Source organism: Dinoponera quadriceps, unplaced genomic scaffold (assembly GCF_001313825.1).
Source record: "Dinoponera quadriceps isolate SergipeBrazil2010 unplaced genomic scaffold, ASM131382v1 scaffold1658, whole genome shotgun sequence".
Classification (NCBI taxonomy): Eukaryota; Metazoa; Arthropoda; class Insecta; order Hymenoptera; family Formicidae; genus Dinoponera; species Dinoponera quadriceps.
In genome coordinates this window covers 1,436,915-1,462,827 of record NW_014555920.1, presented here as the reverse complement: position 1 = coordinate 1,462,827, position 25,913 = coordinate 1,436,915, and the positions used below count along the sequence as shown (strand labels likewise).

At 39.6% G+C, this 25,913-nt stretch overlaps 5 protein-coding genes across 5 annotated transcripts; 3 read left to right on the top strand and 2 right to left on the bottom strand.

The window, feature by feature from the left end:
* The first annotated feature begins 4,076 nt into the window (after positions 1 to 4,076).
* Positions 4,077 to 6,722, top strand: LOC106745735. Its single transcript, XM_014621604.1, has 5 exons — positions 4,077 to 4,367; positions 4,776 to 5,185; positions 5,527 to 5,668; positions 6,342 to 6,443; positions 6,525 to 6,722. Exons 1-5 carry the CDS (start codon positions 4,077 to 4,079, stop codon positions 6,720 to 6,722), a joined length of 1,143 nt encoding a protein of 380 aa, XP_014477090.1.
* Positions 6,723 to 8,035: 1,313 nt separating this feature from the next.
* Positions 8,036 to 12,374, top strand: LOC106745734 (odorant receptor 49b-like). Its single transcript, XM_014621603.1, has 6 exons — positions 8,036 to 8,329; positions 10,233 to 10,639; positions 11,257 to 11,296; positions 11,537 to 11,638; positions 11,817 to 11,975; positions 12,309 to 12,374. Exons 1-6 carry the CDS (start codon positions 8,036 to 8,038, stop codon positions 12,372 to 12,374), a joined length of 1,068 nt encoding a protein of 355 aa, XP_014477089.1.
* A 1,611-nt stretch (positions 12,375 to 13,985) lies between these two features.
* On the top strand, positions 13,986 to 16,708 carry LOC106745733. Its single transcript, XM_014621602.1, has 7 exons — positions 13,986 to 14,285; positions 14,598 to 14,694; positions 14,929 to 15,238; positions 15,843 to 15,942; positions 16,115 to 16,216; positions 16,345 to 16,503; positions 16,649 to 16,708. Exons 1-7 carry the CDS (start codon positions 13,986 to 13,988, stop codon positions 16,706 to 16,708), a joined length of 1,128 nt encoding a protein of 375 aa, XP_014477088.1.
* Positions 16,709 to 17,286: 578 nt separating this feature from the next.
* LOC106745751 (probable cytochrome P450 49a1) lies at positions 17,287 to 20,338 on the bottom strand. The gene is made up of 10 exons (XM_014621633.1): positions 20,128 to 20,338; positions 19,697 to 19,808; positions 19,513 to 19,635; positions 19,100 to 19,241; positions 18,693 to 18,940; positions 18,254 to 18,437; positions 18,021 to 18,190; positions 17,774 to 17,852; positions 17,486 to 17,695; positions 17,287 to 17,397 (listed from the first exon to the last, which is right to left on the bottom strand). Exons 1-10 carry the CDS (start codon positions 20,336 to 20,338, stop codon positions 17,287 to 17,289), a joined length of 1,590 nt encoding a protein of 529 aa, XP_014477119.1.
* Positions 20,339 to 21,556: 1,218 nt separating this feature from the next.
* LOC106745754 (H2.0-like homeobox protein) lies at positions 21,557 to 24,255 on the bottom strand. The gene is made up of 4 exons (XM_014621637.1): positions 24,084 to 24,255; positions 23,668 to 23,877; positions 21,895 to 22,082; positions 21,557 to 21,739 (listed from the first exon to the last, which is right to left on the bottom strand). The coding sequence occupies exons 1-4, from the start codon at positions 24,253 to 24,255 to the stop codon at positions 21,557 to 21,559; spliced, it is 753 nt and encodes a 250-aa protein (XP_014477123.1).
* Between the last annotated feature and the right edge of the window lie 1,658 nt (positions 24,256 to 25,913).

The following is a 25,913-nucleotide window of genomic DNA, read 5'->3' as shown; positions in this document are numbered from 1 at the left end:
CGTCGAATTTCATACAAACACGCGCGATCGATACCGCGATATTCCGAACTCCGAATTTACTGCGAAAACCGTCAGCTGACATTTCATACACATCGGAGCGATCGATAACGGATGGCAAAGCGCAAATGCGAAAGACGCGAGCACTCGCCGATTCAAACCGAGGAAAGGATCGTTGCTTAACAGTTTTTATATTTATTTATCCAATAATTTCATATATTACAAATAAAGCATTAACTGTTACACAATAATAATATTCGGGGAAGAGCTTGTACATTACGCTGTTCTCACGTACTCTAATCGGTTTGATTAATGTTCTGCACGTATCACGTATCATCGTGTCGTTTCTTTTTCTCTCTTCTTCTCGTTTTACTTTGAATTATCGAACGAAAACCATCAGACAGAGACTGATTTATCTAGAGACATGACACGGAGATGCAACATCCACTCGTTTGCCCGTCGCGTTTGAATTGTTTTGTACACTTTCCGGCTGGCAAGTTCGGAAAGCGCGCTATCAACGCTACTACGTTCTATTCTATCTCGAATTTTATCATTGATTAGATATAAAACAAGAATAAAACGAATACGGTAGCGCTGACAACGCGTGCTCCTCCTGAACGCAGCCTTTGTTTCTTTTTCGCTCGGTCGCTACTTTAGTACTTCTTCCTTTTTTTTTCTGTCGAATACCACCTAAAGAGATCGTCGGCTTACAAATAATCGATTAGTGGCGTTTGGCCGTTGGAAAACGGAGCCGGCAGACTTCGGACTATCTTTTACAAAGTACTGTTGTCGGTCTACGTGTTAAATGATTTCAACATGATACCCGCGTTCATATGCAGCGTGTCGTATTATCGAAACGACTTTGGCAAATTGACGAAGACTTTGTTTGAGGCGATATACGCCTTGGAAGAAGTTATCAGCATTTTTTACTGCATGTCGCGGCAGAAACAATTTCGGGTGAGTGTCTTGTTTAATTTAAGTATCAGCTCGTTTGTGTGCGATACATTAATTTTGGAATGTTGCTTCTTTACCTCCAATCACGGCCATGATTTGTGTATCAATTGAGAATATTCACCGTTCTATTCGTATAATGTTAATATTTGCAATCGTTATTTTTCATTTCTCAGTTCACGTCCAATCTTACAATGCCATTTTACAATCTTGTTCCTCATTTATCGAGTCTAGTCGATCGATACAACGCGATGTGAAACAATAGCCAGTGCGTTGTTGCAGAAATTGTTAGTCGAGTTAAAGTGTCCCGACGACAAGTGCAGTTCGCCGAAGGAGATCACGAGACGAAAATACATCTCCTACGGGCGTGTGGTTTACACCTGCATGATGATATCGTATTTTATCGGCACATCAATGTTCATATTGTCGTTCATATTATCTCAGAGAAGACGCTTTCCACTCACTATGTACCTGTCGCCCATGTCGGAAATATGGGCTCGGTTATTGGTTTATATGCTGAACATTTTTGCCTTGTTGCAAGCTGCCTCAATGGTACATCTCGACATGATAATAATCATCATACTGTTGAACGCCACTTTCAAATTCAACCTGGTGGGCAGGCAAATGCGTTCTGTGTTCACTATCGCTAAGCTGCGAGCCGCCATCGAGGCGCACCAGAGTGTAGTCGAGTACGTTATTTACTTGACGTTAATTACTTGACGAGATGTCTCTTTGAAAATGTTGTTATTATCATGATATATAGAAAAAATATAGTTTCGAAGGTCCGGAAAAAACCAGATTTTTTTTCAAATTTTCCGCGGACTTCATCGGTTTCTGTTCCAAGGATTGATCAGTTGTTTGGAAAAATTCACGTGTGTTCGATTAAAACCTGTCACATTTTTTTTTTTCTGTAAAGAAGATAAGAAACTGAACAAATCCGTGGAAAAATGGGAAAAAGCTGGATTTTTCTTAATTTTCAAAATTATAGAAAAAAATATTGTATAAAAATTAGTCAACGGCGCTGTAATCGGAGTAAATAATTTCAATTTAATAACAATATTGTTAAAACTAATACATACATCATACATTTTTTTTCAAAAACTCAAGTATTAGTTTCAATAACCTAATATTTCAGGCTTGCTCTCGCGATGTGAGAAAATATTTAAATTGGCTTCCGAGTTAGAAATTGTTTCCAAATTTATGAAGGTCACGGTTACGAACTCGAAAGTCTGTTTAAGTATTAGTTTCAATGATATTGCTATCCAGAAAATTTACTCCAATTACGGTGCTGTCGACCAGTCTTATTGATACAACAATATTTTTTTCTGTGTACAATTGGTAATCAGTGGGCAAAGCCCACGTTATCGCGCACATCGATATGTTATTCCGTGATATTTCGATTTAGTTACGCCCAAGAAATCAGCAGGGTTGCTGGCTTTTTGATCCTCAAATCATTGATAGTTAATTACATGATCATGATAACCTCTGGTATGCTGATTATATACGTGAGTATGAATTGCATCTAACGCGAGTAATAATATTAAAGAAAAATAAAGAAGTAACGGGGTAACGCGTATGCTACTTTCTTAATCTCTTTAATTGTTTCGATCTATTTGAATTCGATTTTAATTATTTCAACTTGTATCTTCTGCATTTCTTCTGCATTTCATCTGCATCTAAACGATTGTCAACCTAATGTCTTCGTTAAATTCTTCAATTACGATTGCGTTCGTTCAACTTCGCTGAGTGTCGACAGTTAGTGCTTACAAAGAGACATACTAATGAGAACATTCGCGTTTACCAGAAATTATTATCTTCGCTGTTATCTTGTGTATAGGACATACCTTTGCAGGACATACCTTTATGGGAATCCATTGAGTTATTTTGTACCATCTTTATATCCTTTCTAAGGCTCTACATCGTTTGCTGGACATCAGAGATGGTGACTGATACGGTTAATTCTCCAGTTATCTTTGGCAACAATCATACTGATTAAACAGATATATTTTTACTTCCGACAAAAAGATTTTTCTTTTTTTTTTATTTGAATTCTTGTTACAGGCTTATGAAATTTCTTGGAAAATCTACGACATTCCGTGGATGCCAAGGGTACGTCAAGATGTTTATATGATTTTGCAAAGGTGTCAGAAATTAGTTTCGATTAAAGCAACCTGTATTATACCTGCGATCTCCGTCAACTTTTGCAGGAAGGTAAAGTACACGTCTTGTCGAGCGCGTTATTTTCGCAATAACGCACATTCGTATTTCTAGGTTCTCTGTGGGGGATTTTCGTATTTTCTGGCGCTGCGAACGATATTGAACGATCACTATAACGCATTCGCAATACTGCGTACAGCGAAAATTTAAGAGAAATTGACATTCAGAGTACGGTTTCGTAAGCAATTAATTATTAGTCGAAACAAATGCGTGTTTAAATAAAATGAAAAGCCAGAGTTCACGAAAATGTGAAAGTAACATTAATGATTGCCGGATAAACAAAATCGAGACAATTCGTAAACTCCTCAGGTAGTCTCCTGTGATACTCACTCTACTTTCCGCGGTGTCGAATGTGTCCTTCCTCTGTGACTAAAACAAATACAGACGATCGAAACATCGAGCGTAACTTGTTACATTTAATAAAACACTTACCATCGCGTGCCCGTGCGTTTCTACCTTCAATTATCGGAGTCCAATATCGTTTCGAAGTAACGTAGTTTTGCCACAATAATCCCAAGAAGAAAGGAAGGAAGAGAGGAAAGAGCCACTGTAGAACATTGCAGCGGCGCACAATCGTGCATGTAATTCTCGCCGTTATAACTTATTAATTTGCGCGTTCCCGAGCGCACACACGAGAGAGATAGGAAAATGAGGGTGAATAACAATCGTTTCTAAACGCCGCGTAATACACGAGACTTTACGTCGTTGGTGAGCGTGAGGAGGTGCACTAAAAACGGGATGATTTCCTTGCGAGACCTCTCGGGTTTTCCTCGCTTATTACGAACGAGCTTCTCCGCGGAATTGCGAGAGCGTTGCGAAAGAGGCACCGCGATACTTCCAGTTTCCGGAAGGGTTCCGGAAGAATTAGGAACGTGCGATTACCCGCCACGGGAGAAGCGAGCTCGGCCGATATGAAGAGTCTGACTTTGGAGAAGATCATCGCGTTCCTGAGGTTGGATCTGAAATTCGCCTGTTGTTGGCCGATGCCTCCGAATGCGACGAAGCTTCAGATCCTCAGCGACAGATTGTTTCGTCTGGTTTCCGGTTTTCACGCGATACTGTTGGTCCTCGAATTAGGTTACACGATTGTTTATCGTGTCGAGAACGTGCTTATGTTCATGCAGTCAACCTGCGCGCTGGGTATCATGTTCGAAGTGCCGTTGCAAATCTCGCTTTTCATTCTACAGCATGACCGTTTGCAAGTAAGAGACTGTGAAACATCTGCCAATCTATATATGTTTCTGGATGTGTTATTGTTTCAATTATTAAAAATGAATTATTACAATTTCGCCGAATTGTTGCGATCTTTTAGGATCTCAAGGACGGCATAGCGATATCTGAAATTGACGATATTGAGAATATAACATTGAGAATAATCCATTTACTTGTTTCTATATAATTATTGATTTAATTAAATGGGAAGACATTATCTTAGTATACATTCGATAATAATAAAAAAAAGTGCAAAAGTACAAAAAAAGAGATAACAATATAAAAAGAAAATGGAAAGAACTCCGAGATAATGTTTTCAATTGATCATATTGATGTTTAAATAGCCGATCGATTAAAATGATCGGCACAATCTTGAGATCAAACGCGTGGTTTTGCAGAACGTGATCGTACAAATGGAGGATTATTATCAACGAGCGAAACCGGACGAGAGGGATGTTTTTCAAAGGTACATCAACAAGTGCGCATCCATTTATGTGACAACGTTGAGCATGATGACTATATCGTTGCTTAGTTCATATGTTGAGCCGCTCTTTCGCGGGTCTGATTCCTATCCGCTTGTGATAAAGTATCCGTTCACCGTCGACCAGCAGCCGTTGCGGGCAATCGTGTATTTCCATCATATTTTCGGGTTGTATCAAGTTTATTGTCAAGTGAGCGCCAATGTTTTCCTCGCTCTTCTACTGTGGTTCACGTCAGCGCGCTTCGAAATTTTGTCCAACAAGTTTCGCAGGGCCGCTAAATACTCCGACTGGCAAATATATGTGAAGGAATATCAGGAGCTTCTAAGGTATGTCGATGTGTTGATAATTAGTATCGATGTGCCGGCACACAAATGCGAGTCATGCAAGTCACGAGCCATTAATTTAATCGTGTAGAAGAAAAAATTTTTTCTGAATTTTTACTGACTTTGGCTGACTTGAATTTAACGTTTATTTATGTAGTCATCACACTTGTCATAACATAAATATTAAAATTTGATTTCTGGGAATGTTTAATGCACATTTTCTACGGGCGATGGTAATTAGCGATTACGACAGGATGATTTTTTCTCTCGTCGTTCTCTCGTGCAATTTAATCGCAGAATTAATTTCACGTAATCACATAGTGTGTTGCGATATATGGTTGCAGGTTCTCCCAAGAAATAAGTTTATCTATTTCACATGTAGTGCTCTCGTCGCTCGGTATTAGTACCTATGCGCTAGTATTTGGCGGTGTTACCATCCTCAGCGTGTGTATACACATAATATTCTTAAACGACAAAACATACATTGTTTGTTGCCAAACAAACATACATTCACTCATTAATATTGTTAAGGCTCGGCTATCTCAGTAGTCATGTTGGTTGTATGATGTCAGAGGTAAAAAATAATATACAGTAAATTTTTTGCAATATATGGCTTTATTTTATAATTTTCTCTGAGAAATATAATAGTTTCGTAATTCTGAAATCTACAAAATATGTGGCAAACATAAGATGTCTGTCCGGTGTGACACGTAGAAACGCAAAATAATTTCTGAAAAAACGGTCAATCACACACATATAATGGATTCAAAAAAATCCTTTTCTTCGTGTATGGACAGGCATTTAAATATTCCGCATATTTTACAGGTTTCATGATTACGAAATTATTGTCTTTCAGGGAAAACTTAAAAATGAAGCTTTACATTGCAAAAAATTTGCTACATGTCATTTTCTCGCCTCTTACGTTATGCAATCAATATATAGATTATAGAGATGGCCGAGTCTTAAGTAGTACGATAATAATTTTGGACGCATATTTATGTCGCACGTGTCAAACTTAATTCTCGAATTTAATCCGATTTCAAAAATTCTTATTAATTTTCCTATTTTTACAAACACAATTTTTACCAATTTTTTAAATTCAAGAATATCTAGGTGAATACTCCGTCTCGACATTTCTTTCCATTTTTCTTTCAAATAGCGACTACCACTGTCCGTGAAAGTAAAGTTCTTCGTCGTATGTATTTCGTCATTGACGAAGGTGCTTCTGTGCGCTTGGCCGGCTGATTATTTGATGAGCATAGTGTGTATTGCGACATGAATAAGATCAACGAGTAAGATCGATCTTGTCGCATACAATCACGGACTTATGAAAATATTTTAGAGTTCCGATATCGGCGATGCCGCGTACGACTCCTTGTGGTATGAGCATGGGATTCATTCGCAGAGGATCATGCTGTACACTTTACTGCGATGTCAGCGGCCCGTAATTATAACTGTTCCTGGTTTATTGGCGGCTTTAAGTTTCCAACATTACACCTCCGTAAGAAATCACATCGAACGCGCGCTATTCATCAATTAAGTGCTTCGTTCTACCTTGTAAATTATCTCACATAATTGCATGCGAGTGTATGGATAAACCTCATAAATGTAAACTTAATAATTATATTTCTGTATTTGCATTGTAATATAAAAAAATATTAAATTACGATTAAAAGTATATATAATATGACTAAAATTATATATATTTAACGCCAAAGAATTATCAAAATGAAAAACAAAGATTTTCATGTTTTTCTGATATATTATCTAAATGCTTTCGAATGAAGTTTTTCCCTGAGAAATATTCATGCATTTTATGCACATATACATGTAACATTTACATATTTTATTTCTGCTTTCTGAAGATATTTGTCATTATTTTACAGTATGTTTCGACGGCGTTTTCATTCTTGACGACCTTTCGAATAATTCTTTCTGAGGATGAGGCGAGATAATAATAGACGTGTTAAGCTTTCCGTTTCTCCGAGGTTTCTTGACTGTGCAATAATACAAAATGATATGTAAACTGTATATAATAATGGAGTTTATGTATAAATAAAGCAATCCTATATATTTAATCATAAGTTGCCGTTTTAAATTAATCATTATGTTCCTCGACATGATTTATCGAAAATTAAAATTGCAAGTACAGAATGAATCAACAAATGTCATAACGATCAAAAAGTGACATCGTAATTAAATAATTCATCTTACAACTTAATGTTTCAATTATTCAAAAACAAAAGGCTAAAAAGGCTCAGATTTCGTCATAGCTACGTACGAAGTGGCAACAGTTACAGGATGAAAATTGAACTGGGTTAAATGAACAATTCGAAAATTTCGACCACCACCAGCCGACACCAGCATTGTTCCGCGTCTATATACTGTTTACACAGGTTACGGTGCTATTTGCGTCACACTTCTATCCGTTGCCCTGTCATCACACACTGTCTGCCACCTTGCGTATCCGCGATAATAACTGTAATTTCGCTTATCACGCTGCTTAGGGGAAATAAGAAGACTATTGTATTATTACGGGAAGGGAATGTCGATACATTTCCCGCCGGTTGAATAACTCATGCGCTCACATTGCGGTCTGTAATTCCCGCGTGCAGCTGTGAAACTTCGCCGTAATGTATAGCCGATGGGATCTTACGCGCGCGTTTACGCGCGTTCGACAAATTCACATATTTTCCCCTTACGCGGCGAGGGTGGTGAATTAAATAGGCGTTCCTCGTGCGTCTCATCTATTTCTTACTCCCCTCGAAAGCTTAAGGTGGTCCGAGTCTCGCGCGATACCGCGCTTAAATCGTTAACGAACAGCGAGGGAGAGCGCTTTCAACGGCTGTCCTCATGGCGAACCCACTGACGATGGGGAAGCTCATCGTCTTCCTGAAGGTGGATTTATTGTTCGCCTGCTGTTGGCCGTTGCGGTCTACCGCCACGAGATGCGCGAAAATACGCAACAAGATATTTCGCCTGCTGTCCGTGCTGCACGGCATGACCATGGTGGTCGCGATAGTGTACACGATCTACGTCAATCGCACGAACATGTTTCTGATAATGAAACTGTGCTGCGAGCTGTGCACCACCACCGAGGTCCCGTTGCAGGTCATTTGCTACTCCCTGCAGTACGATCGACTACAAGTAAGCGGCGAACACCGGTTCGGTTTTCGGTTATCGTATTAGTCGGTAAATCACTGAGATAAAACGGTGTCTCGGGCTATTTGTTCTCTTTGCGAGACGGCAAGGCCCTTGGGCGTTTCGTTATCGTCGAAACTTCCACATGCAACAGACTCTGTCAGACTAATCGTAGCCGGGAATTTCAATACGATAACGTCGAGGTCACTTTGCAGCTAGAGCGATTAAAATGACATTGCACGCGCTTAGATCCGTAAACCCTGGGTTACTATTTTGCTCGAAGACTTAAATAGTAAGCAAACTGATCAATCACAGTTGTTTGTTAGAATAATTGGTCGTGACTGATCAATTTGCTTACTGCTTATGTTTTAAGGAGATTATGAGGCTATGTTGTATTTTCAGAGTTGCATCAACGTGGCTACTTATCAATTTCGTATCTATCAAGCAAAATTATGTTTCTATACTTTTATTTCACTACTTAAATATCATCAACTTCAGTTGCAAATATCTCAGCTTCTGAACGGTCAATCATTTTCTAATTGCACGAGTTATCATATGTCAATGTATACATAGTGCAAGTTTCATTGAATTCTTATTAACCCTTTGCGCTCGAGGCCTTTTTCGCTCGAGCGAACCAGCAACTCGAGAGGAGTTAGCTGCTCCCGCTTATTTCATGAGTTTTTTACAGTTAACTTAAAATGATAAGACGTCTCTGTAGCCATTACGTCATAAGATTATACACAAAGGACTAGGAGTAGACTCGTGAAGCGATATTCGTTAGGCCAAATCTAAATAAACACCGTTATCGCTCGATTTTCCGCCTCGATCCGAGTGGTGCCTGAGAGGCACCTCTCGAGCGCAAAGGATTAAATTCATTTCGCATTACAACCTCCTTAGAACGAGTTTGTGACCCAGGTCTAATTATTAGACACGGACATGTGTCCCGATCTGTCATCCATTCTTTCGCACCTGACCGAAATCGATCTTTAAAGACAAAATCATCCGAGAGCAGCTAATTTTGTCTTTAGCTTTGTTATATGTAAGTACATACCTAATATATTATCAGCTATTATTTTTCGTACTCTTCGGTACAACGTCTGTGCCTACCGGAACAGCGTCTGTTTTCGTGGTGCGGTCGCAAGTCGGAACGGAAATTATTTTTTTCAATTAGTTATACAGCGATAGAGTAGTTAATCAATTCGGGTGAATCGAGAATATGCATATTTCCTCTTAAAATGCGATAAAGACTCAAATACGATTAAGTTACCTCGTAGTTTTTACAATGTTCCTTTTGCTCATCGAAGTGTCGATCGCAACGAAAACAACGAGCGAGATCGCTTACGTGTTGACTCGTTAGCTTCGAGGACTGTTATTAATTTACGTGCGCTCAAGCGTGAGCGTTCGAGAGCGCAATATGCCAAAAGTCGCACGAGCTTCCGAATAACGATACAAGTAATTTTATATGTTCATTGATTGTATTTCTAAAAAATACATATCCTGGATCTGTTGAATTGTATTTTACTCGATAGAAAATTAACACATTATTGGCCGGCTGTTTTATTTTTTCCTCAAAAACGGAGTCTTTAAGTGAAAGTAAGTTATTTGTTTGATTTCTAAGGTAATAAAAATAAGTTATTTGATTTGTATTTAATTTTTTAAGATCGAACTTTGATAAAAATTGTTCTGAAATATTCTGATATTTTCTTCTCAAAGTATGATGTACCGCCAGCGACATTCGATTGGCAAAACACGAGTTGTTTCTTGTGATCGGTCTTAACACAATGCGTGAAATTTGTGTCATATTATTAATATCCACCAATATCCACAGTAGATACTTAATGATTATTCATTCGAGTTCACACCCCATGGATCCGTTTTCGCTTGACCGACGATCGCGATTCAATTGCAGTATGTGATTTACGAATTGGAAGATTATTGCAAGCGGGCAAAACCGGAGGAGAGGGAAGTCTTTCATCGTTACATTTACAGCTGCAAATCGGTCTACGTGGGCTCGGTGTGCGCTTTCACCGTTACCGGCCTGCTACTCATTATCAGCCCCCTCGTGGAACCCCATCCGTTCCCCGTCGACATCGAGTATCCGTTCTACGTGGATTATCAACCCGTGAAAACTATCATTTATCTGCATCACATATTACTCTTATATCAAAGTTACACGCAGGTGTGCTCCAATATTTTCGTCGCGCTCCTTTTGTGGTTTGTCTCGGCGAGGTGCGACATACTGTCCGATCGATTTCGGGCGGTCACGAAATTCGAAGAGTTGCATGCGTGTGTGACGGAACACCAAGAATTGTTGAAGTGAGTGACCGAAGGTCCGTTCAACGTTGAATTGTTGAATCGAAAATTCACGATATCGAATAACACGACGACAAGAAAGCTTGCGGAACAAAGATACACTGAGGTCCCATATTCTGAGCTCACTTTTGTCGATAAAAGTGTCTTAAATGTAGTTTCTCAGCCAATCAGGTGGTTTCTACGCCAGAGGAACTTTTAGAGGCACTTTTATTGATAAGAGTTCAGAATATGGACCTTAATCTTGAATCTTTGTTTTCCCGTGTTAATTTGTCTTAAAAATTAACAATTAATCGACGTTGTAGTTTAAGGCATATTAATATCATAAATTTTGCACAGATCGGTCGAACGTTTTTTCAGTTTCCTTATTGACACTAAAGACCCGAACGGTCTTTCTCGTTACTTTCGCTTTAATAATGTAATCACGAGACTTCAATGAAGAAATAAATACCATTTTTAGGTATGGGAAGAAAGTGACTCTCTCAATTCGTTACGTAATGCTAGCGTCGCTAACGATCAGCACGATAGTAATCATTTTTACCGGTTGTACCTTCCTCAGCGTGAGTATAATTTTCGATATCAAAATATTTTTGATATCATCGTGAGTATAATTTTTTTCGTAGCATGAACGATGTAAATACAAGAATTATGCTGAGCAGGAGTGTATATTTAAAAAAATTTTTGTTTCTTCGGGCACACCCAAAGTAAAGCTGTCGCAATCTCTTCGCTTTGCTTTCATATAAGTTTCTTTCATTCCGACTGCATCAGTCTATCCGAAAATCACTCTCATACGCATCGTATAAACTCAAACCGATTTCAAGAATATATCTATGTGTCGTTTGACGAAACGACGATTTATCACACATAAGTAAATCGTCCGTTGCAATTTATTTTTTTCGATAGCGACAACCGATGTCGGTGAAATCGACATTCTTGATCTTCTTCATTTCGTCCCTCGCAAAAGTGTATTTGTGCGCGTGGCCGGCCGATCATTTGTTAAGCGCAGTAAGTTACATCTGTGTAACACATGTAGACGCGAACGAGCGACAGCCCAAGCAGCATATATCGTTTGGCTAACCGTTAACTAGTATTGGCCAAATTTTTGGGCAACGGTTAATTAACCAAAATAATGTATGCTGCTCGGGAGGATGACTTCGGTACAACTCCGAAATTGACATTCTAGAGCACCAATATCGCGCATGCTGCATATGAATCGATGTGGTATAACGGGGAGGCCAACTTGCAGAAGAATTTCTTACATATTTTGTTGCGCAGCCAGCATCCAATAGCTGTAAACGTACCCTGCATGCTTCCGACTGTTTCATTAAATTACTACACCTCTGTGAGTCACTGATTTTATTATCGTTAATTTCGCTGATTTGTCGATCGAGTGCATCGAATTCGTATCAAACCTCATTTCACCTTACTACCTCCTTTAGAGTGGAATTTACTTTAACTTTCGTTCCAGGATCTGAATTACTGTTGTATGTACTACAAACTTTCGGTGTCACTTTTAAATGCAGCGTAGATCAATTTATAGATCAATGTAGATAATTTTTCACAAACTTTTCATTATCGTGGCTTATAGACAAAACATCCTTAATAAGATACGGCCAATCATATAAAGTGTCAAGAAAAAAGAAACGTGCGTGTTAACGTTTTAAATAATTTTTAGTACATCTCGACTGCCTTCTCTTATCTGGCCACATTCCGAGTTTTACTCGAGAACGAGGGCAATTAGTCTAACGCCGCGCTGGATGTTTCTCGTTCACGCTGGACGAGTGCCTTTTGTGTAATAACCGTGTTCGTGGAATAAAGGAAGAAGACGCATCTTTGAATAGAGTCAACGGTTAACTCGCGAGACGTATAAATTAAAGATAAAAAAAGCGTACAAGTACATGCGAATTGTAAGCATCGTTGGAACAAAGGTACGAAAGTGTTAGTTAATAAAGCGAAAAGAACATATTTCGAGATGTTTTGTTGATTTACCGTTGATGTCGAAATTCGCTTTACTTCATCTACGCACTCTCTATTACTCTCCCTTACCGCAATCGAACTGCCCCTGTCGCCGCGAAAGTTTCCGCGCGACTTCCAGCGCTTCATTATTCGCTAATTATATATCTCACAGTTGTGAATTTAATTACCATCGGACGCGTGCCGCAATTACGTTCGCTTTATCGTGGCGAGCGAAGGTGCGCCGGCAACGTTACGTTCGTTGCGTATAATTAATTAAACGGCTCTCGTCCTTCCACACGAACGAACGGGGAACGCAGTGGAAGAGGAGGTGTCTGGCCGAGGAGGAGTGTCGAATGAGAATTATTTCTCTGAAAACAATTTCTCCGGCCGGCAATCAATCCACGATAACGGCTAATCACAGAAATCACCGTGGTAATCCCGCATGTTTCAATATCGCGATATCGTGAGACTCCCCTCGGTGTTTCGTTCGCGATTTCGATGGAATAATAGAGGAAATAAACCGCTTTGTATTTCCGAAAGCAAAGTAGTTGTTTTTCGAGCGTAGCCACAAAGCATTACGATTGAGAAGGGTCCACGTTAAGACCGAGATCTTTTTTAAACCGTGTTTGTGTAATCAGATTGAATTCACGTGTGCTCTTATAACAGCGAGATTGGCTCACATAGATCAGGCCATAATTTTATTTGTCGTCTTTTGGAGCGAGATTTATTTCCCTTGTGTCACCTTCGAGTCACGTCCGATTATACACACGTGTGTTTGCGCGTCGGTCGCATTGATATATCGCACTACTATCGGCTGCGCTCGAAAACACCACATTGAAAACAGAGTGGCATTTGATTGACTAAACGGGACAAAAAAAATGTCTAACATTTCTTTATCATGATCGGTCAATTAAATGCCGCGCTACCCTCAGTGTGTATTTCTGAGCGCAGCCGTGCACGGATTCTAGAGGCTTGCATTATTAGAACCGGGTTTTCTTCGGCGGCAATTTCTCTAGAATAATCGGGGCGCAATTCGACAGTGCAATTCGCAACGACGAGTCCTATAATTCTTGATTAGACCGCGGTCGTTTAATCGACCGGCTCGCGAGAATTAGAATTCAACGTAACCGCGCGTAGAATGGGTATCGTCCGACGCCCTCGCTGTTTCCACCTTAAAATCACCCAGGAAATCACATGCGCGGCGAGCCGCAGCGCCGTACGATTCACATCGCGTATGTTCACGCATTCATTATTCGATGCCTCGTGAATTTCACGTAAACGCTCCCTGAGTCTATAGCACGGGAGTGGCAAATTACCTCGGCGGTATCACGAAGGGGGCAATCAGGCTTTGTGCTCCGTCGTCCCGTGGTTTTCCGCTCCCGAGAACTTCCGCATTATGGCTGCGAAGGAGAAGCTAACGTTGGACAGAGTGTTCACTTTCCTGAAGGCGTACCTGACGATAGTCTGCTGCTGGCCGCTTCCGAAGAACGCGACCAAGTGTCAGAGGCTACTTCGCTGGGTCATCCGGTGTTTTTTCATCGCGAACACGACGTTGTACACCGCCGCAGCGGCATGGACATTCTGCGAGTATAGCGACGACTCGCTTCTGGTGATGAAACTGGGCTGCCAAATGAGCGCCGTCCTGCAAATCCCGCTGCAGATTATATTCTTCGCCGCTCAGGACGAACGTCTGCAAGTAAAACTTCACTGTCGTCTAGAGTCGATTTCGATTACCCGGGTACCCAAGTCTTTTACGTTACAAATTATTGATTTTTCTAACAGATGATAACGTCTGAAATATTAGCAATATATTCAGTTACTGAAAGACTTGGGTATCCGGCTAGTCGAAATTGACAGCTTTATTGTTATCGGTTGCGCGACACTGTTTCGATAATTTATAAGATGATTTATAAATTAGAAAATGTCCAAGGGGTTGTTAGTGTATACAAATAGGAAAAAAATATGAAAAAAATATATGATCGAATATGTGTATTATTGAAAAATGCAGCTCATCGTTTTGGAAATGGAGGATTATAATCGGCGAGCTGAAAAGTACGAGAAGGACATCTTCCGACAATACATCGACAGATGTAAACCGTTCTACAGTACGTACGCTGATAGAGTTGATTTGTTTTACATTAAATAACTTTGTTGTAAATTAAATAAATCGAAGCTCTCCTGGTTGATAACGAATGACATGTAAAAAGGTTATTTAAAGCCTTTTAATTTTATTTTACCTCCTATTATTAATGTTGATTCTAAAATTATTCTCTTGCCATCACGTTCGGAATTAACCGTATATTATTCGCATTATTTTTTAGCAATAACGATTACCGTAGGTATGATTCTTAGTTTGCTGGTGGTGACAGCAGCCAGCGTAGCCACCGGGCCTTTATTTCTACCGCAACCATTCCCGGGCGATCCGAAATATCCGTTCAATGCGTTGCGACAGCCACTGAGGACCATCATCTACGCTCATCATATAGTGATCACTTATCAAAGTATGATACAGGTTAGCGCCAACACCTTTCCAGCTCTCTTGCTTTGGTTCGTAGCCGCTAGATTCGACATCTTGTCCATGCATTTCTGCATGGTGACGAATGTGAAGGAACTGATAAGATGCACGCATGAGCATTACAAGTTGCTCAGGTATGTGATGGAGACTCGGGATGCTACGTAGCTACGTGTTTAGATGTATGAACTTGAAGAAAAATAATAAAAAATATTAATTCGTAGTTAATTGTTAATTGGAAAAAGTGCTGCCGTTAGAACAATATTTACTTGATCCAAATAATATGGTTACATCGATACTCCTTGGCAAATATTTACTAGAAGAGTAGAAATATAATTGACTATGATTAATACAATATTTTTTTCCGTTCAAGCAAATATTTACTTATATGTGTTAAAACATAATTGCGACAAGTGTTCAATTCATAATATTGAGAATATCAGAATTTATCTTTAGAAAATATTTGCTGGGGAGAAAAATCTAAGTTAAAGCCACTAAGTTTTTTTAATAGGAAAGAAGTATTACACAATTCTAGTAAATATTTTCTTAAATTTTGAACCATTTTACACGTACGTTTATTAATTCGTTTGCAAATTAAAATATTACTGCTAGTAAATGTAATCACTCGACTATTTGGGATATGAGAATCGCTGAACTACAAATCGCGCGCTACAATTCTGCGACGGCGCGTCGAGATACTCAGTGCGATGACATTTCCAAAAAGTGAGTACCTATTTGCAGGTACGCGAAGGAAGTGACTCTCGCGATTCGTTACGTAGCACTGTTGTGCGTAACATTCAGTACCGGCGCTGTGTTATTCGGTTGTCTCACTTTCATGAGCGTAAGTGTCACGTCTCGTGGTGGAGCTTCATTGCGAAACACACGTGCAATTTGTTCAGTCAGAACGATCCATCGTAAAACTCGCTGAAACTTTTGTATATATTGTTTACTATATAATGTGCTCAATATTCACGTACGTCTTTTATATTTTCTCGATATTTACGCGTGTGCAGCGTCATCCGTTGTCGGTGAAGGCTCCATTCCTCATGATAGCCTTGAGCGGTTTTATGGAGCTTTACATGTACGCTTGGCCAGCCGATAACGTAATGAGCACGGTTAGTCGTTTAAGTCGGTTAAGTAACACAAGTTGCGTAACAAGAACTACTTATGTCTTACGTCTACATTATAAGGTAGACGTTCCGATCGATGTTCTAATGACTCGCTTTCCGAATATTCTCGTTAGAGCGGCGACGTCGCGTTGGCCGCTTACAGTTCCTTGTGGTACAATAATGACACGGCTGCGCAAAAAAATCTGATATATGTTATATTGAGAAGTCAACGTCCGGTCACCATCTCGATCCCGTGCGTGTTGCCGAATTTGTCGATGAATTATTACACATCGGTACGATTTTCCTAATTCCCTTGGTAGATTGTATAAATTTAGGTAATAATTTAGATATTAATTTGTATAATTTGTATTAATTATCTGTATATTAATTATATTAATTTAGGTAATTGCAAATAACATGATTTTCGTTATCTTTCAGTACATCTCGACTATCTTTTCGTGCATGACACTCGTCCGTATCATGATGGGTAACGAATAAATAAAAACAGAAAACGAGAATCACGCTTAAAATGAAAATTCAGTAGTTGTAGTTTCACGAGGTAACTTCTGTACATAGAGCTTTGTATGTGGTGTGTAATGGGAGATTCGGAATTTGTTAATAAATATGGTCGAGGATAATCTTTTGTGTGCTTGAGATCAACGAGATCACACGATATCAATATAAACTACAAAATATATTTATTTTTATGTTTAGTTCGTAACGACAATTGATATATAAAATCGCCTCGTAAGTAACTGTCACGTGTTAGCGGAAAATTGACGTATTGAATATGAATTGAATGTGAAATACAAGCTTTGCTGCAACTCTCAAGAGTTATTCCGCTGATAAAACGATACAAGAGATACAAGATAAAACGCGATGTATTCAATTGATGTAATCAGACACGCGTTCACCCAGTTTACCATAGACTTCTCTACAGCGCAGGCTAATCCTATGTTTTATGTAATCTGCATGAAAGTACATACTTGTTACATATATATTAATTATTTCGCTCTTCTTGAATACTTCCAATCGCCCGAGGATTTCAGTATAATTCTTCGCTCGCTCGGCTCTTCTTACTTCCTGTCTACGAATCGGAAGCGTAACGGCCGATTCGGCACGTTCATCATGAAAAATCGACTCCCGATATCGGCGTAATCGTACTCGATCGTGAATTCTCGCACCAACTGAAGTGGACGAGAAAGATGAATACACTTATATCGTATCTCTTTATCGGTTTACAATTCGTGTCCATCCTAGACAAAATTCACTCACCTTCGCGATGAGCAACGTCATTTGCGTCTCAGCCATGTTTCTACCCAGGCAGGACCGCGAGCCGTATCCGAAGGGTAGACACGAGTACTCCTGGTAGAAATTGTGCGCATGCTCATCCTGATTCAACCACCTCTCTGGCCGATACTTCTCGGGATCCTCGAAAAGTTGTTCGCGCTGCGACGTTATCTGACTCGCCATTATGACGAAAGTCTGCATGACAATTGGAAATTATTTATGTCGCATCTACGGTTCGTTTGCGTTACACTCGAACTGCAATCTACGACTCACCCCCTTCGGTATCGCGTATCCGTGTAACGTGATCGGCGACGACAGTAATCTCGTCAAGTAGGGAAATGCGGGTCGCAACCTTTCGTAAGGAAAATCATTTCGTACAATAATTAATGTGAAATTAAAAAAAAAAATGAATTTCGCATACAGTAATGTCGATGCATTACCGGTAAGATTTCAAGAAAAATCACTTGCTTTTCGGTCTCAACGTGAGAAATAAATTCAATTATAAGAAATATTAAATTACCTGAGACTTTCCTTCACGCATGCTTTCAGATACGGCATGTTCTTCAGACTTTCTTTTGTCAAGACGGAGCCCGATCTGGCCGAGACGGAGATTATCTCATCATACAGCTGCTTCTGTGCCCTGGGATTCTTTGCCAAGAAGTAGATCAGGAACGCCTCGCAATTGACGACCTGAAAATTTACAGTGTGACATTGACATCTATCATAGCCACGTCGACTTTCGTCGCGCATTACTGCCTGGACGCCTAAGATCATCATGTCCATCAAGAGCGTGGAAATGTCGTCCACGTGGATGCGTTGTGCCAGCATCTTCTCGAGGAACGGTGAGCCTTCCTTCTCTTTCGCGAATCTCTCTTGTTCCAACTGCGATAGAGCCTGCAATTTGTTCTGCGTGTGGCGAATATACTTTCCGATAATCCTGAAACAAAGATCCGTCGACGAGTAATTGTAAGTAGATGTAGAATTAGCAAGATCGATCAAAACAAGTGCAAATAACATGCGAGTAACGTCATGAGCTGAAGAAATTTATCAGCCAGATAAACAAGTATGAAATGATGGGAAGATGTGTTAAAATATAATTACGATAGTCGTTATGTGACTAAAAAGTGTAATTAAGTAGAATAATACGATCGTAAGCTTTATAGAAATTCTGCCGGATCACTCGTCGACTCACTCGTTGAGGACGTCACACGCGGCGAAGAGCCTCTTGGCGAACGGAGTCTCGAAGAATCTCCACACCTGAAAGCCGGTCTCGCAGCGACTCATGTACGTGTGAGCGGTGATCAGTGCATTGATGACCTTCGTGGTCTCGTCCACCGACCTCGAGGTGGGATCGAGGAAGCCGAGGTGTTTGTTGAACATCGTCACGTAGAAGCATTCCATACCCCAGGCGGTGAGATCCCGGTGAAAAGTTCCCGGCACCTGTCGATTCGACTCAACTGAAATACCTTTTCTGAAAAATGGTATTTCAACTGAAAACTTCAAACCAGACTTCAATCGAAATACCATTTTCCGTTCCGCAGGCTCAGATACTTCGCCACACGTCGCCTATTACTCATTATCCATTAGCGTCCAACAAACCTCATCTTGTCGATTGCATATTTCACGAATCCTGTTAGTGAATTCCCCGCACACCTCGTCCAGTTTCTCAAAATAATCCCAGACGGTGTCGTTGAAGGGCTGATCGACTTTCTCTTTTACTTCCAACCACTCGTAACTTTGTCTAACATTTTATGAATCGATCACATGTTACATTTGTTACATTGTTAAACGTTTTTCACATCATGCGGATATAACACGATAATAGGAAGAACATTATAGATTTGTTCAACAAATATAATTTTTTCGTGTAAAAATATGTATAAGATATAAACAAAAATATGATTCAGCCATGAATTTGTTTTATGTATAACCGACCATTTAGTTGGTCTCGGTTGTCATATGTAAAATTCAATAATTTATTGTAATGAATTAAGTAATCATATTATGCTTACAGGGAGAACGCTCCTGCGGAGCGATATTTGCGATGATTAAGATGATAATGTTGAAGAATGTCGATGCCACTGCGGACAGACAACTCTCTCTCCTGCTCGAGAACCTCGGCTATATGCTCAGGCCTGAAATAACATCGACGAATTAGCATCGGAGAGACAAAAGCACAAGAGATGTAATACTCACCTGTGAATCATAACGATGTCATTTATAAGCGGCCCATTGATTCGCACGACGCATCCATACTCGTCGAACAGGTACTTGATCGGCATGACATTACGATTCCAGGATAATCGTCCTGTAATAAAACGACGCGTTAAGTTGTCAGAATACGCCTTCGAATGTTCCAGATAATTATTCACTTTCTATTTTACTGTTCAGCAACAATAAGTGTAAGAATACGCAATTTATTGTAAGTTTACGACCCCCATCCTAATATGCGTCTGATTTAAAAAAATCTCACGTGTATCTTGCATTGAGCGTATATTTCCAAGGTCCAGGAAGCAATTCGCCTAAAATCCGAAGAGCTCGAGAAGTTCGCAGGACGAAATTCGTTTGCATCCTGCGCACTTCACCCGGCCACGGATTTTACGCGACTGAACAACGAGGAATCGTACCCTGAGTAAACTTGTTGATTAGCAGACTGCAAAACAGTTGCGTACCCAGCAACGGCACATATCGCCAGTATTTTTCCCAGAGTTTCAGTATCGCTGGCCCAGGGATCTCCTCGAACGGCAATGGCGACTTATCCGTGCGGGGCGCAACTTTGGTTACAGGAATGTCGAAATCCTTAGCAGCTATCTCAGGGTTAGTTTCTAGCAGTGGCATCGCTGTTGAGGATGTTGCAGTCGCGTTCATGGTTGGAACCATATGTGGCTGCGCTATGGAGGCTGGCAAAAATTATATCACACAATTATTTTTTAAACGGACTTATATACTTTCTTTATAATTATTACAGTGATTATTGTTTAGGATACAAAGTATGATTTTTATGCTTAATGTGAAACATTCAATGTCTTGAGGCCGAGATTGATCTTCTTTCACAAAAAAAAAATATAGAGGCTATTAATTTAACGTATACTGAGAAAAAAGTATTTAAAAATTTATTTATGGGATACAAGGTTTATCTTACAGAAATAAACTTTATGTCTGCGAAATAAATCTTGTATCTTCTGTGTGAAATAAATCCAATATCCCTCACAAATAAATTTTTAAATACTTTTTTCTCAGTATAAGAATGTAATGGGTTTATTTTACGCTCTTACATTTAGTTAAATGTAATTTGCTGAAGAAACAATTACCATATTTCTCACATATTATGTTGTTAGTGGTGAGTGGCAAGCATTTTCTTTCCTCGTCAGCTGTCAACATGTTCGCCAGTCTCGTCGTTGAGTGATAGAAGCAGCTTCTGTACGCTTGCAACGAGAAACGCCGAGCAACCGAGGACCGCATCAAGCAGCGCATCATTTCGCTGTGAGCTTATCCGAGCGTGCAATTTTATAATACTGGGACGTGTTAGGCACTTTTTTTCTATTTCCTAAGATCGTTTGTAAATACAAACGCGAGTCAATGACTGCGAACATGTGTAGTACTTAGAAACTTGAGTGTTCACATACCTTTATAATACGCTGATAAATGTACAGCTCGGAAACAGAGAAGCGACTATGAAATACCGACAGACAATGGTGGCCAACCTGTTGACGCCTGTGCTGACGATGAGAAAAGAAATAATAACGTCGTTGCCGCGGAGACGGAACGAACATTTGAAGATCGATGCATCGACAATAAATTCATTCTGTTGTTAATACACAGGGTGTCGCTTTGGTATCTTCGATCTAACGTTGAATTAGAGGAAGATTTTTACTCGTACTCTTCATCGATGACACACATTACTTTTCGTAACAATTTCCTTTATTACATTATTAACATTCATCGAAGTAGCAAAAATATTAGAGATTGAATTCAAGATTTACTTCATTCACTAAAAGAGACGAACGATATTGAATGCACTGCGAAATTACTTTTTGGCACACGCGTGCAAAAATTTCATAAATCCACGTCGATCTCTATGTCCTCCTCGTCCTCTTGCTGCGTCGTACCATTGGTAGCAGGTTTCACCACTTTCTGAGGAAAATCCTTCTGCGTGGAGTCCGGGCCGGCTAAAGCAACGTTTTCGCTTTCCCTCGTGTGTCGCCACTTCATCCGACGGTTTTGAAACCAAACCTTGACCTGACAACGAAGAAACACATTTATTATTTCCCTTTATTGTTATTTCCCTCGTCAATAGTGTTTTCTTGGAAAATTCATATAATAACAGGTTACGAAGAATTTTTTGTTTTGTAAAGTATGCTAAATTGCTCACAAAATTGTCCAAGTCGTACAACCTGTGCATCGGTTAAGCCTAAAGTTGCCGCCAATTGTCGTCGGTCGGGTTTCGTGATGTACTTTTGCAAAGAGAACCGCCTCTCCAAGCCTTTCCGCTGCAACGAACTGAACACAGCTCTGGACCATGATCTCTTCCTGCGCGTGCTGGTTTCTGAGGAGTTCATCGTCGAGGAGGATGAAATTGGTGCTAGAAAACAAATATTACCCGAAAATATGTTTAATTAATGCTAAAATAATAAATATTAGTTCTCATATTAAATTCCATAAAGTATCTTAGATCATTAGATTTGGATGTAAATTTTATTATATAACTTTATCAAGTTATACAACTTAAGTTACTTATATAACTTAAATAGTTACACAATTTGAATTTCTTTTTAATATATCGCGAATATATTTAAAAAAAGATCTAAAAATAATTGATATCCTCCTTAAAAATAACGTCCGTAAGCATAATTTCTTAAAAAAAAAAAATAATAAAAATTTATGTGAGATATGTACAACTTTGAAAATACCCGACGTGCAACATTCAAAGGATTTTGCGTCGGAGAGAACACATGTGGGGGGAGGAATTACGGATTAGGTGGAAGCGTGGTGAGAGGTAAACGCTGCTCTTAGCCGGACGGGTGTCTGTTTCCACAGTTTTCGGTCCGAAGAAGCTCCCAAGATGGGGTACTTCGAGCTGATTTACAGCCGCACGAAAGTATACAACATCTGCGCGTATTTAAACAGTGCGGTACACCCACTCGAGCCGAATCTCCGAATAAATATCCGAACAGATATCTCTAACATCATAGTTATTTTGGGGCTTTTATGCTGATCTTCCGACGTGGATTTCTAATCCGTAGACTCTGCTACATTTGATCGGCCGTGTCGTGTTGCATGCGAAGAACTAATGTCACAGTTTAAAAACAGGCATATCGACATTTTACAAAAAGTACAAATGAAAGTATAACACAAGGAAACAAAAATTGCGATAATTAGAATATTTAAATGTATTATTCATAATAATGCATTTAGAATAACTCAGAGATTAATTTTCACGATTATTACTATTTTATATCTACAGTATTATTAACTTTAATAACGTCTGCGAAGCACATTTTATTATATATGTTACTAATAATATTAATAGTAGTTACAGAGAATAAACGAAAGCCATCGGATTTTAACTAACCGAGAAAACGCGCGTTGAAACCGCCGTTTACGCTGCGCGTAAACGCTCGGTGGCACTTAAGATGTCGTTTAAACATAGACAGGAAACACGAGAATACACTGACACGTAAATATTTTGCCCTACTTGCTCCTGGATATCGGAGGGACAAGACAGTGTGTCCATATGGTAACATTTGTCAATGACGTAACGCGCGACTCACGATCGTATCTTTTTCAAATTCTTACGCATCTTCTCGACGGTTAATCGTGCATATCATCAGTTATTAATTAGTGGGCTGTTCGTTAATTACAAATCCTAATATACCTATATTATAGTTTTCCCCCATTGTTTTGAGGTAACTTTCATATTATTCAGTTTTCTTCCATTATCATCGATCAATATTCTTTTTCTTCTTTTAAATCATCGCGTACAAGAAAGTTAATTATGAATGAATTCGCGACATCTTTAGAAAATAACTGATGCGTCTGAGAGTTAAGACAAGTTTTTCTAATATTTTATTTTGACCGTTACAGTTCAGGATAGGGAAAAGAGAGAAAAAGAGATCGATCGGAGATGGATGATCTAGGTTTGGCATTCAATATAGTCTGCGAATTACCTCTTGGTACGGGACGTAACGGCGCCGGCCGGTATAAAGTCCCTAAGCTCTCCATTATTCCGGTATAAGATGCAGGTGTGATACCTTCAGGTAATGACGAGTGGGCGTGCGGAAATGATGCGCAAGCTCTGAAAGCTTCGCACCTTCCGCAACTTCCGACACAGGGGCAACGTATCGACGGCAGTTGAATCGGAAGTGGCTTAAGCACATCTGTATCGATAAAGAGAAATTTACAGTTAGTTTTAAAAACATAAAATTATGTGATACAAAGAGGATATATAGATACAGGAGGAACAAATAATATTACTGAAATATATAATACGTGTAATAAAGCAGAGTGAAAGATTTTATGTAAGTACGGTGTAAAAACCGCATAACTCCGTGTAATGCCGTGTGAGATTATTGTCATGCTCTACCAGTTTTCTTCGCGCAGATCTCGTTCGACAGTATACGGTCCACGCCAAATTTCAGCTGCTTGGAACAATTGGCGCTGTCCATGACGACGTGGGTATTCATACCGTTCATCTTCTTCTCCTCCGTGGATTTCAGTTTATCAAGAGCGCACACGGTGCCGTCAATTACGCTCATGACACTATTTAGCACGCGTATACTTCCTCATGTAGCTTGTAATTTTGCGTTGAGAGTCATTGTTAAAAAACAAAATTAACGTAGAACGGATTTCAATGATAGCGTTTGTTACAACAAACTTGACTTATTCACCGTTCACTTCGATCCACTTCACTCGCTTTCAGTGACACTTTCAGTGTCATTAAGCACTCGCTCGGAAACGTGGGATTAATAATAAATATAATTTTAACAGGTCTAACAGAAGGAAACTGGAATTATTCCGTTAACGGAGATACATCGCGGTAACAAAAAGCGCTCTCTCAAGAGAGAAAGAGCCGCGGGACGGCGTAAAAGTGAATGAGCGAACGAAACTCTGCCATGTTTGAGAGGAGATCTCCGGCTGAAAAAAATCAGTTCGCCGTCAGCTGTAATTTAGCCGGCATATCTGGATTGGCCCACGAAGAAGCTGGTAGGCGTGGTAACGAGAAAATGGGTCTGGCTACTTCGATGATCTGTCCGGATGCTGCGAATACAAGAATGACCGAGGTAATATTCTCATCCAGACTACGTACACGCGCACACGTAAAGCGAATTTGTCCCTCAAGTCGTGTTAGCGGCTCTCATGTGTTGTGCTTTGTTTCGATATACAATAGATTGGATAAGATGCGATGTAAATGTACATAAATACGTACGCTATTCCGATACATCACTCAGCGGGTTCACAATTGCTGTTTGACAGCGGGTTCACAATTGCTGTTTGACGCTGTTTGAGGTAGCGAGATAGACGTGCGAAAGGTAAAATTATCTTTTTCTGATAAAAGTGTTATTTATCATAAAAATAACGTGAGAACAGCGTAACATACAGGGTATCCCAGCATAAGGAAAACACCTAAATAAAAATGGGATCAATATATAACATGGGGATCATGAAAATAATCGAGGAAAATAGCTATAAACAAATTTTCCTTCTGCGACGTTCTTCCTTCGAAATCATTCAAATTGTGCTCTGAACACACTTCTCATATTATTAAAAAAAAAACAAGAAGATATTTAGATGTTTTCCTTATACTGGGACACACTGTATAAGAATAACGTAAGAATAACATAATTGACCAGCGGTAGACGATAATATATGAAAAGTTCCCTTCGGGCACTTCGAAATCCTTCGATTTAACATGTTAAGTTTTCCATTCATTGAGTTTCGTTCGTTTAACTTATGCTACCTTGACAATGTAATAAGAATGACGTCCAATCGAGCGGCTATAACGAGATGATTCGGCAGATGTTAAATTTCGTATTTCTCACAGTCGTTACTTTCGGACGTGGAGGACGTGTCTTCGGAAAACGGGATTATATTCCGCGGAGTTCTACAAATGTTGCGAGAAGAAGTCGCGTATCGGCGGAATAATGGTATAGAGACGTATGGTCGATGATATCTCTGGAAACCATATGGTTATCTTTGCGTGTAGGCCTACAGAGTATACAGTCACTTAGGTGTTTATTTGAAGAGCCATGTTTGAAGCTGCCTCTCTACCCACACGCCAAGAATATTCTTGGCGGGATATATACACATCGCGGTCCTCTATTCGATTTTATTAGGTTTTAGGATTTTCAAGAGTCTACCGGATTCGCGCGATATCCAATGCGGCCCGATATCGGTAATTACCGTCGTAATTCCC